This window comes from Callionymus lyra, chromosome 17, assembly GCF_982586985.1.
Source record: "Callionymus lyra chromosome 17, fCalLyr1.hap1.1, whole genome shotgun sequence".
NCBI lineage: Eukaryota > Metazoa > Chordata > Actinopteri > Syngnathiformes > Callionymidae > Callionymus > Callionymus lyra.
In genome coordinates, this window is record NC_141834.1 from 22,602,732 (window position 1) to 22,616,989 (window position 14,258).

Here is a 14,258-nt window from a genome sequence, read left to right on the forward strand (position 1 = left end):
CAACTCACGATACAATTCAATACGATATATTCAACTCACGATACAATTCAATACGATATATTCAACTCACGATACAATTCAATACGATATATTCAACTCATGATACAATTCAATACGATATATTCAACTCACGATACAATTCAATACGATATATTCAACTCACGATACAATTCAATACGATATATTCAACTCACGATACAATTCAATACGATATATTCAACTCACGATACAATTCAATACGATATATTCAACTCATGATACAATTCAATACGATATATTCAACTCACGATATAATTCAATACAATATATTCAACTCACGATACAATTCAATACGATATATTCAACTCACGATACAATTCAATACGATATATTCAACTCACGATACAATTCAATACGATATATTCAACTCACGATACAATTCAATACGATATATTCAACTCACGATACAATTCAATACGATATATTCAACTCACGATACAATTCAATACGATATATTCAACTCACGATACAATTCAATACGATATATTCAACTCACGATACAATTCCATACAATATATTCAACTCATGATACAATTCAATACGATATATTCAACTCACGATACAATTCAATACGATATATTCAACTCACGATACAATTCAATACGATATATTCAACTCATGATACAATTCAATACGATATATTCAACTCACGATATAATTCAATACAATATATTCAACTCACGATACAATTCAATACGATATATTCAACTCACGATACAATTCAATACGATATATTCAACTCACGATACAATTCAATACGATATATTCAACTCACGATACAATTCAATACGATATATTCAACTCACGATACAATTCAATACGATATATTCAACTCACGATACAATTCAATACGATATATTCAACTCACGATACAATTCAATACGATATATTCAACTCACGATACAATTCAATACGATATATTCAACTCACGATACAATTCAATACGATATATTCAACTCATGATACAATTCAATACGATATATTCAACTCACGATACAATTCAATACGATATATTCAACTCATGATACAATTCAATATGATATATTCAACTCATGATACAATTCAATACGATATATTCAACTCATGATATAATTCAATACAATATATTCAACTCACGATACAATTCAATACGATATATTCAACTCACGATACAATTCAATACGATATACTCAACTCATGATACAATTCAATACGATATATTCAACTCATGATACAATTCAATACGATATATTCAACTCACGATACAATTCAATACGATATATTCAACTCACGATACAATTCAATACGATATATTCAACTCATGATATAATTCAATACGATATATTCAACTCATGATATAATTCAATATGATATATTCAACTCATGATATAATTCAATATGATATATTCAACTTACGATACAATTCAATACGATATATTCAACTCACGATACAATTCAATACAATATATTCAACTCACGATACAATTCAATACGATATATTCAACTCATGATACAATTCAATACGATATATTCAACTCACGATACCATTCAATACGATATATTCAACTCACGATACAATTCAATACAATATATTCAACTCACGATACAATTCAATACGATATATTCAACTCACGATACAATTCAATACGATATATTCAACTCACGATACAATTCAATACGATATATTCAACTCATGATACAATTCAATACGATATATTCAACTCACGATACAATTCAATACGATATATTCAACTCACGATACAATTCAATACGATATATTCAACTCACGATACAATTCAATACGATATATTCAACTCACGATACAATTCAATACGATATATTCAACTCACGATACAATTCAATACGATATATTCAACTCACGATACAATTCAATACGATATATTCAACTCATGATACAATTCAATACGATATATTCAACTCATGATACAATTCAATACGATATATTCAACTCATGATATAATTCAATACAATATATTCAACTCACGATACAATTCAATACAATATATTCAACTCACGATACAATTCAATACGATATATTCAACTCATGATACAATTCAATACGATATATTCAACTCACGATACAATTCAATACGATATATTCAACTCACGATACAATTCAATACGATATACTCAACTCATGATACAATTCAATATGATATATTCAACTCACGATACAATTCAATACGATATATTCAACTCACGATACAATTCAATACGATATATTCAACTCACGATACAATTCAATACGATATATTCAACTCATGATATAATTCAATATGATATATTCAACTCATGATATAATTCAATACGATATATTCAACTCATGATATAATTCAATTTGATATATTCAACTCATGATATAATTCAATATGATATATTCAACTCACGATACAATTCAATACGATATATTCAACTCACGATACAATTCAATACGATATATTCAACTCACGATACAATTCAATACGATATATTCAACTCACGATACAATTCAATACGATATATTCAACTCACGATACAATTCAATACGATATATTCAACTCACGATACAATTCAATACGATATATTCAACTCACGATACAATTCAATACGATATATTCAACTCACGATACAATTCAATACGATATATTCAACTCACGATACAATTCAATACGATATATTCAACTCATGATACAATTCAATACGATATATTCAACTCACGATACAATTCAATACGATATATTCAACTCATGATACAATTCAATATGATATATTCAACTCATGATACAATTCAATACGATATATTCAACTCATGATATAATTCAATACAATATATTCAACTCACGATACAATTCAATACGATATATTCAACTCACGATACAATTCAATACGATATACTCAACTCATGATACAATTCAATACGATATATTCAACTCATGATACAATTCAATACGATATATTCAACTCACGATACAATTCAATACGATATATTCAACTCACGATACAATTCAATACGATATATTCAACTCATGATATAATTCAATACGATATATTCAACTCATGATATAATTCAATATGATATATTCAACTCATGATATAATTCAATATGATATATTCAACTCACGATACAATTCAATACGATATATTCAACTCACGATACAATTCAATACAATATATTCAACTCACGATACAATTCAATACGATATATTCAACTCATGATACAATTCAATACGATATATTCAACTCACGATACCATTCAATACGATATATTCAACTCACGATACAATTCAATACAATATATTCAACTCACGATACAATTCAATACGATATATTCAACTCACGATACAATTCAATACGATATATTCAACTCATGATACAATTCAATACGATATATTCAACTCACGATACAATTCAATACGATATATTCAACTCACGATACAATTCAATACGATATATTCAACTCACGATACAATTCAATACGATATATTCAACTCACGATACAATTCAATACGATATATTCAACTCACGATACAATTCAATACGATATATTCAACTCACGATACAATTCAATACGATATATTCAACTCATGATACAATTCAATACGATATATTCAACTCATGATACAATTCAATACGATATATTCAACTCATGATATAATTCAATACAATATATTCAACTCACGATACAATTCAATACAATATATTCAACTCACGATACAATTCAATACGATATATTCAACTCATGATACAATTCAATACGATATATTCAACTCACGATACAATTCAATACGATATATTCAACTCACGATACAATTCAATACGATATACTCAACTCATGATACAATTCAATATGATATATTCAACTCACGATACAATTCAATACGATATATTCAACTCACGATACAATTCAATACGATATATTCAACTCACGATACAATTCAATACGATATATTCAACTCATGATATAATTCAATATGATATATTCAACTCATGATATAATTCAATACGATATATTCAACTCATGATATAATTCAATTTGATATATTCAACTCATGATATAATTCAATATGATATATTCAACTCACGATACAATTCAATACGATATATTCAACTCACGATACAATTCAATACAATATATTCAACTCACGATACAATTCAATACGATATATTCAACTCATGATACAATTCAATACGATATATTCAACTCACGATACCATTCAATACGATATATTCAACTCACGATACAATTCAATACGATATATTCAACTCACGATACAATTCAATACGATATATTCAACTCACGATACAATTCAATACGATATATTCAACTCACGATACAATTCAATACGATATATTCAACTCATGATACAATTCAATACGATATATTCAACTCACGATACAATTTAATACGATATATTCAACTCATGATACAATTCAATATGATATATTCAACGCATGATAAGATTCAATATATTTTATACACTTGCATCATTTTATAATACTGAATTCTGGTGACACCCTGATATTGCTCCACACTCTTTTGGTCGTGTTAATCGACCTGAAAACCAAAATATGTCCAAGCATCACCTTTTAAATCAGCCGAAGTCAGCTGTATCCTCTTGTCCTCAGTTATGGCCAGGATCTCCTTCTTTAGCTGTGTACGAAGTAGTGACATTTCCCAGCTAGACGTTACAGTGAATCACTAAAACAAACATGGATATTATATTATTGTTAATCTTAAGTAAGTATAATAGTTTAATTGTGAATTATTTCATATTAAACATATTTACTTAAATAAATATAAACCAAAATATATGTATAGAAATAAACAAAGATGATTTAAAAGTTAAAATCGATGTACAGTGTAAAAAGAAGTTGCTTTATATGGTAAATCTATTTTTCTTCCTCACTGGAGTCTGGTCTGATGGAAAGTTCTGCTGAAGTTCAGAGTGATCTCAGTGTTCTCGGCTGCTAATGAGGTGTGTGATGTGAGCAGGACGTCTGCCTCCGGGCTTTAAATTGAATAAAATATTGCAATTCAGCGATCAATTAAATTGAAATAATGAGCGAGAAAGAAGCTCCTGAAGCTTCCTCGCAGGAGTCTCCTGGAGTCTCGACTCCCCCTAGTGGTTCTCTGGAGCGCAGCAGCTCAGACGAGCCTGTGATGATGAATTCATGAGCTTCATCCTCCTAACCAGGAATAATTCATCGACCAGTGGAGATCATGATGAGCACAGAGCAGAGTTTTCGTGCCCATAGAGGACAAAACTTTCGCAGTATGAAGCGATTAAACAAGAGTTTTCTGCCAAAAATCTCCATGAGTCTCAAAAGGGCCCGAAGGTTTTTTCACGCCAACTTTGAGGCTTGATTTCTCCTGAGAAGTTTCGTTTTGATTTCATATCTGCGTGGAAGAATAAAGGGCTCGATGCAGGCGCTGGATTCTGGAGCGACTCGGTCCTAACAGTGCAAGTGTTGAGGCAGGTCTGAGCTTGAACCAGTAATCCCCGAGATTTGCCTGCAGCACAATGTTCTAGTCGAGGCGCTCGTGCTGATCCAGCTCTTCAGGGGAACAGGTTTGTGTGGATTCGGGTCATCTGGTGTGTGTGTGAGTGTGTGTGTGTGTGTGTGTGTGTGTGTGTGTGTGTGCGCCGGTGCATCGGCTTCATGTGTGTCGACACTTGTTCAAAACACAATTATTTTGACTCGACACTTGACCGTAAATATGATCCTGGTTTATTTATGTCTTGTTTCCTGATCCATTTTCTGCATCACTTTTCCCACGACTTTATGAACTTTATGAACTTTTCCTCAATTTATATGATGTAATTATATTAATCCTCAATGCAGCAAATGTTTTAAAATGAATCTCAAGACATCCTTCAAGAAACATCTTAAGACATTTTATTCATTCAGGCTTTTACTTGATCCTCTGAGACTCCTGTGTTGTTCTCAGTATTATCTTGATCTTTAAAGTATATACTTTATTGAATATTGTTTTGATGGTTTAAGCGCTTTGTGACCCTGGTCTGGAAAAGCTCTATATAAATAAAAATGACTTACTTACTTACTTTTATTCAGTACAAACTTTTATATATTGTCTCAAAACTGTTTGTTTTCATTCTTAATACTATTGTTTAATTAATATCCTTGTTTTAAATTATTGTTTTAGAAGAATCCATGTAAATTGCACTTTACAATCAAATGTGTTATTATTGTTTATTTCTTCATGACTATATTTATATTCAGGCTTAACAGGGTTTATTTGATTGTAAAGCCGTAGAATAAATATAAATCTTCTCGTCACAAAACTTGTTTATTCAACATCACTGAGTTTTAATTGTGTCGTAACAGACAAAATACAACTAAAGATACATTTTTAATTACATGATTCATTTTTACTGTTTTCCTTTTCGTTGAGCAGCAAATGTCCAGGTTTTATTTTTACTCTTTATAGTCACTAGACTTTAAAATAAATTCTCACTCTCATAGTTCTCTCATAAGATTCTCTTTTCCGAGGTTTTTGAATTTTATTTACGTAACGAGAGAATCTTAGTGGACGAAAGACTCACCGATGAAAAAATGTGTTGTTTTTTTTTAATCTCTGTATTGCAAATATTTTTCTTCCATATCTTCACACTTGTTTATTTTCTAGCTATCAGGTCATGACTTGAGTAGCTTGACTCGACCTGGAAAGGGAACAAAAGTAAAAAATATAAAGTCTTGAACTTTTTTTAAACATTCTGTGAAAATCTGAGGTTATTTTAACAAGAATTGTTAACATTGACGTGTGAAATGATCTCAAATATTAAAGCACATCTTGTTAGTACAAAATCAATTATAGAAAAAAACGATATTAAAGGAAAAAGTTTTCTTTCCTCATATCGCGGTGCACTGTGCTGACCTCTACCGGCAGCTGCTGGAACTACACGTGTGTTTTGACTCGTCGACGTTCTTCTTCCAGAGGACGATGTGGACTTGGAGGCGCTGGTCAATGACATGAACTCCTCGCTGGAGAGTCTATACTCCAACTGCAGTGGTCAGCAGGCCGAGTCCACGCCGCTGCTGCACAACGGTCAGACGTCGACCTCCGGCCTCGTGCTCCACCCTCCGGCCTCGCAGCACATCCAGCTGCGCCCTCACCGGCTCAGCCATGCGTCCCCGGAGCCGGCGTCCTCGTCGTCCTCGTCCACGGACTCGCCTCAAGCCAGCCTGAGGCGCTCGCAGCCCATGCACATCCTCGCCGTCAGGTACTGTGTTCATGGGGCCCTCGTGAGGTCAAAGGTCATGTAGAAACTAATATGTTTTGATTATTTCATTAGAAGTCTGTCAATGTTTTACGACTTTTGTATTTTTTGTTGACATTAATTGCCCCTAAAGGAACTAAAAGCTAATAACAAACATATATTATTATTAAAACTTTAAAAGTTAAAATAAAGGCAAAAAAATGATTGATTTTGATTTATTACTGGATTTTTCTCTCCTTTTATTTCTTATTAATTGCCCCTAAAAAAACTAAAAACTAATAACAAACATATTAATTATTATTATAACTTTAAAATTGAAAATACATTTTAAAAAATGATTCATTTTGATTTATTAATGACATGTAAATGTGGCCCCTGAGGGAGTTGAACGCGACTGATGTAGAACCAGCTGCTACATGTGATGAATGGTTCGGGATCTTGTTCACAAGTGATCGTTCATGTGTAGAAGATTTACATGATCGTAACTATGCTCACTTTTGACCACCAGGTGTCGCCCTCACACTCAGAGTAATTATCTTGTAAGTTCATAAATTCAGCTCAGTGCAGCTCGAGCAGGAGAGACGGTCAACAAAATAAAAGCATCTGTTTGTGTCATGAAAGCACTCAGAGAGCGCAGACCTGCTCTGGCAGATCATTGGCAGAAGAACTGAGTTTGTGTTGCTTTGATGTTGACCCAGAAAAGTTAGTTTTATTGTCAAGTGTAGTCTAGGTTCTTATCTGGAGGCTCTGATAAGATCATTGACTCATAAACCATGTTCTTAATAAAAGGTTGATACTCAGAGCCTGAATGAAGCTCTTGTTTCCAGGAGAACCCTCAGGATCTTAACCTCAAATGATCTCACGACAACAAAACATCTATTTATTTCTACATATATTGAGAATTCCTCATGTGTATTACTTCATGTACCTTGTTCAGGCAGGATACAAGTAAATAAATGAACAGAAAAAACATTTGCACACGTTAAATAACTTTAAATTCCTAACATGAGTTTACAACAAACATCTGTGACGTCACTTCTTACAACATTTCATGATTTTTATCTTCAAACACCAAATCAGCTGTTTTGATTGACACACGACTGACGGCGTAGCCTCGCGGAGTAATGCAGCGTAGCCTCGCGGAGTAATGCAGCGTAGCCTCGCGGAGTAATGCAGCGTAGCCTCGCGGAGTAATGCAGCGTAGCCTCGCGGAGTAATGCAGCGTAGCCTCGCGGAGTAATGCAGCGTAGCCTCGCGGAGTAATGCCGCGTAGCCTCGCGGAGTAATGCAGCGTAGCCTCGCGGAGTAATGCAGCGTAGCCTCGCGGAGTAATGCAGCGTAGCCTCGCGGAGTAACGCTGCCTAGCCTCGCGGAGTAACGCAGCGTAGCCTCGCGGAGTAACGCAGCGTAGCCTCGCGGAGTAACGCAGCGTAGCCTCGCGGAGTAACGCAGCGTAGCCTCGCGGAGTAACGCAGCGTAGCCTCGCGGAGTAATGCAGCGTAGCCTCGCGGAGTAATGCCGCGTAGCCTCGCGGAGTAATGCCGCGTAGCCTCGCGGAGTAATGCAGCGTAGCCTCGCGGAGTAATGCAGCGTAGCCTCACGGAGTAATGCAGCATAGCCTCGCGGAGTAATGCAGCGTAGCCTCGCGGAGTAATGCCGCGTAGCCTCGCGGAGTAATGCCGCTTAGCCTCGCGGAGTAAAACCGCGTAGCCTCGCGGAGTAATGCCGCCTAGCCTCGCGGAGGAATGCCGCGTAGCCTCGCGGAGGAATGTCGCGGAGGAATGCCGCGTAGCCTCGCGGAGGAATGCCGCGTAGCCTCGCGGAGGAATGCCGCGTAGCCTCGCGGAGGAATGCCGCGTAGCCTCGCGGAGGAATGCCGCGTAGCCTCGCGGAGGAATGCCGCGTAGCCTCGCGGAGGAATGCCGCGTAGCCTCGCGGAGTAATGCCGCGTAGCCTCGCGGAGTAATGCCGCGTAGCCTCGCGGAGTAATGCCGCGTAGCCTCGCGGAGTAATGCCGCTTAGCCTCGCGGAGTAATGCAGCGTAGCCTCGCGGAGTAATGCCGCTTAGCCTCCCGGAGTAATGCAGCGTAGCCTCGCGGAGTAATGCAGCGTAGCCTCGCGGAGTAATGCCGCTTAGCCTCGCGGAGTAATGCCGCCTAGCCTCGCGGAGTAATGCCGCCTAGCCTCGCGGAGTAACGCCGCCTAGCCTCGCGGGGTAACGCCGCTTAGCCTCGCGGGGTAACGCCCCTTAGCCTCGCGGAGTAACGCCGCCTAGCCTCGCGGAGTAACGCCGCCTAGCCTCGCGGAGTAACGCCGCCTAGCCTCGCGGAGTAACGCCGCCTAGCCTCGCGGAGTAACGCCACCTAGCCTCGCGGAGTAATGCAGCATAGCCTCCTGGAGTAATGCTACCGGGCTGCTCTTTATAGTCAGAAAACTGCAGTATTTCATACTACTGTACCTGTTACTGACCTTCTGTGTTTGATTGAACAATAAAGAGGCTCCAGGGTAGAAACCTTAGGAACGTTGTGGTCTCTTCTGAAGTCCATCCATGGCCTCCTGGAGAACTGCAGGTCGTCATTAGAGTCTGGTGCTGCTGGTGGTTCTCCTGGAGTCACGGTTCTGTCTTCTCTGCTCACAAACACACTCAGATCTTATTATTCAGTGACCTCTGCGTAACCCGTTCTCAGCCCAGATGGGACGACATCAAACAGTCGTTTCCCTTTTGAACTCGGGTTCTGTGGAGCCGGTTCTGACGGAGGCGGGAGAAGGAAAGTCTGCACAAGTTATTCCACCGCGATCGTCTGAACTCGTGTTCACAAAATGACCCGCTCGTGGAGAAGAACCTTTTGGATCCTGAAAGTTTCATGATCTTCTGTCAGAGCCTCCGCTAACTTGCGCCGCGTGCAGCTAATTTGAAAACAGCTTAAAAGTAATGTGTTCATTATATATTGATGCCCATGAATACTGCAGTACTGTAGCCGCGGCTGCAGGGGTCTGAGATTTCCTCGCAGAGACGCTTCGTTACCAGAGATCAGACGGAAACAGACATGAGATGTTGCTCAGAGACGCTTCATTCTTCTGCCCTCGTGACGCCTCTTCTTGACAGTTGACTTCGCTTTCCCGTGTCGTGACCCCGACCTCTAGGGACGAGTGTGACCTCGACCCCAAAAACAAAAGTCCTTGATTAGAAGAAATATTCATTAAGGCACTTAAATATTCTTTTTTTGACAATACTGTATCGGTTTTAAAAAAGAAAAAAAACTAATGTTGCAGGCCTGACACAAGTGAAGTAAATAATGGCTATCAAAACAACAGAGTCAAGTACTGGACAATACTACACATATATACTTGTTACTACACTATCACAACACCAGAGTCAAGTACTGGACAATACTACACATATATACTTGTTACTACACTATCACAACACCAGAGTCAAGTACTGGACAATACTACACATATATACTTGTTACTACACTATCACAACACCAGAGTCAAGTACTGGACAATACTACACATTGTTACTACACTATCACAACACCAGAGTCAAGTACTGGACAATACTACACATATATACTTGTTACTACACTATCACAACACCAGAGTCAAGTACTGGACAATACTACACATATATACTTGTTACTACACTATCACAAAACCAGAGTCAAGTACTGGACAATACTACACATATATACTTGTTACTACACTATCACAACACCAGAGTCAAGTACTGGACAATACTACACATATATACTTGTTACTACACTATCACAACACCAGAGTCAAGTACTGGACAATACTACACATATATACTTGTTACTACACTATCACAACACCAGAGTCAAGTACTGGACAATACTACACATAAATACTTGTTACTACACTATCACAACACCAGAGTCAAGTACTGGACAATACTACACATATATACTTGTTACTACACTATCACAACACCAGAGTCAAGTACTGGACAATACGACACATATATACTTGTTACTACACTATCACAACACCAGAGTCAAGTACTGGACAATACGACACATATATACTTGTTACTACACTATCACAACACCAGAGTCAAGTACTGGACAATACTAAACATATATACTTGTTACTACACTATCACAACACCAGAGTCAAGTACTGGACAATACTACACATATGTACTTGTTACTACACTATCACAACACCAGAGTCAAGTACTGGACAATACTACACATATATACTTGTTACTACACTATCACAACACCAGAGTCAAGTACTGGACAATACTACACATTGTTACTACACTATCACAACACCAGAGTCAAGTACAGGACAATACTACACGTATATACTTGTTACTACACTATCATAACACCAGAGTCAAGTACTGGACAATACTACACATATATACTTGTTACTACACTATCACAACACCAGAGTCAAGTACTGGACAATACTACACATATATACTTGTTACTACACTATCACACCACCAGAGTCAAGTACTGGACAATACTACACATATATACTTGTTACTACACTATCACAAAACCAGTCAAGTACTGGACAATACTACACATATATGCTTGTTACTACACTATCACAACACCAGAGTCAAGTACTGGACAATACTACACAAATATACTTGTTACTACACTATCACAACACCAGAGTCAAGTACTGGACAATACTACACATATATACTTGTTACTACACTATCACAACACCAGAGTCAAGTACTGGACAATACTACACATATATACTTGTTACTACACTATCACTATATATTGTATCGTTGACCCTTTTGTGATATTTATCAACACACATCTTTATCCTTGATGTCATTTTCGTCAAAACACTTGAAATGAAGCTTGAGAATTAAGAATGTTCTGACTCAACATCAAACATAAATGCTAACTTGCTAAACTCTAAACTCCATCAATACTCTTAGATCTGCACCTTTTACTTTCTACTTCAAGTTCCTCATCTTGACTTCAATGGTTCTCTGTCGTCCAGGAGGCTGCAGGAGGTGGAGCAGCAGCTCAGGACTTCATCTCTACCAGCCATACCGAACCCCTTCCCTGAACTGTGCAGTCCAGCGAGCTCCCCTGTGCTGAGCCCCGGGTCACTGCCGCCCGGAGAACCTGCCTCGGATAAACATGTGAGTCCAGGAGTCCAGAGTCGCACACCTACATGTATGTTTAGGTTCTGGTGACAGTGGTGACGGTCAGAGGTCGTTCAAGGTCAATCGTTGACCTCGAGAACGTCCTCAGTTCAGTTCACGTGTTTGATTGACAGATGGTTCTGTTGAACCTTCCATGTGTCGGTTCTGTCGTCGAGCAGAAGTTCTTCTGGTCCGAGAACAAACTTCTTCTAACGACCTTCAGGTTACAGTAACTCATGAGTGACATGTGACGCAATGTTTCCCAAACGTTCCTGGACTGGACCACGATCCCGGGTCGGGTTCTGGTCGTAATGGCTTCGGAGGAGGAGTGAGGAGTGAGGAGTGAGGAGGAGGAGTGAGGAGTGAGGAGTGAGGAGGAGGAGGAGGAGTGAGGAGGAGGAGGAGGAGGAGGAGTGAGGAAGAGGAGTGAGGAGGAGGAGTGAGGAGGAGGAGGAGGAGGAGGAGGAGTGAGGAGGAGGAGTGAGGAGGAGGAGGAGGAGGAGGAGTGAGGAGGGAGGAGGAGGAGTGAGGAGGAGGAGGAGTGAAGAGGAGTGAGGAGGAGGAGTGAGGAGGAGGAGGAGGAGTGAAGAGGAGTGAGGAGGAGGAGGAGGAGTGAAGAGGAGTGAGGAGGAGGAGGAGGAGGAAGAGGAGTGAGGAGGAGGAGGAGGAGTGAAGAGGAGTGAGGAGGAGGAGGAGGAGTGAAGAGGAGTGAGGAGGAGGAGGAGGAGGAAGAGGAGTGAAGAGGAGTGAGGAGGAGGAGGAGAAGCTTCTGCCAAACAAACACATGTCCAGACACTAATTTCTTCCTCCGAGTCGGAAAAGAATGTTGTGTTTGGGAAACGTTGGAATAAATGCGAGTAAATCACAGTTTATGAAGCTCGAGTCAAAGATTCAACACAATATTCACAGAAATATTATGAACTTCATGGAAGGAATGATGTTGTTTTTTAGATTCAGCAGTGAAGAGAAAAGAAGTGAAACATTAGATCGAGATTAACTCGACTAATGATGTTTTATTGCAAAAGAATCCTGGGTTTGTTTGAGTCGTTGGCGAGTCAATGGTTGAGTGTTACTGGAAGATTGTGTTGTTGTGTTGTTGGGAAGTTTGTGTTGTTGGGAAGTTTGTGTTGTTGTGAAGTTCATACGTCCATAACTGTACTTGTATCGTCTGATGTATCCATTCATATATGTATATATATAATATATTATATATATTATATATATTATATATTATATATATTGTATATGTTGTTGTTGATACATTATTAAATTATTTTTAGTGTTAATTGTATTTAATTTTACTTAATTAAATAAAAATATATTATTGTAATTTATTATTTTCATTATTGTTTCTATTATGTTTAATATATATTTCTTTTAATACTTTACTGTGAACTGCTTTGACTACATTTCCACAATGTGAAAGGAATAGAAGATCTATTAATATATATGTATGTATATATACATGTATATATATATTTCTTGCTGTACTTTTTGTTTCACATGACACACGTGGTTCAGGGGCCAAGTCTGGCTCGCCCGTTCATTCTTTGTGGCCCAGAAGAAAGTTAGCTCAAGAGTAACTTTTCACGCTCGTGTTGCTATGGTGACCAACTATGATGTTGGCGTTTAAGACGATGATCAGAGATTGTCAACGTCGACAAGTACTACTAAGTACTACTACACAATATCATTGTCGGTACCACAACGATGAACAAAAAGAAGCCAAATTTAAATTAAATTATGTTTTAATTATACATTTGTCGGTAAAATGATCTCAACATGTATCATCAAACCACACGTTCAATATTTATACTATTGTTGAATTGTTGAGCAAAACTAAATAAAGT

General features: G+C 37.8%; 1 protein-coding gene across 1 annotated transcript in view; it reads left to right on the top strand.

Moving 5' to 3' along the window:
* The window catches only part of LOC148063038 (growth factor receptor-bound protein 10-like), a 69,687-nt gene that overhangs the window by 31,186 nt on the left and 24,243 nt on the right, over positions 1-14,258 (top strand). Inside the window, exons 4-5 of the mRNA XM_087812113.1 lie at positions 6,977-7,262; positions 12,261-12,405. Coding sequence (XP_087668239.1) covers positions 6,977-7,262; positions 12,261-12,405 — 431 coding nt within the window. The remainder of the gene's footprint in view (positions 1-6,976; positions 7,263-12,260; positions 12,406-14,258) is intronic.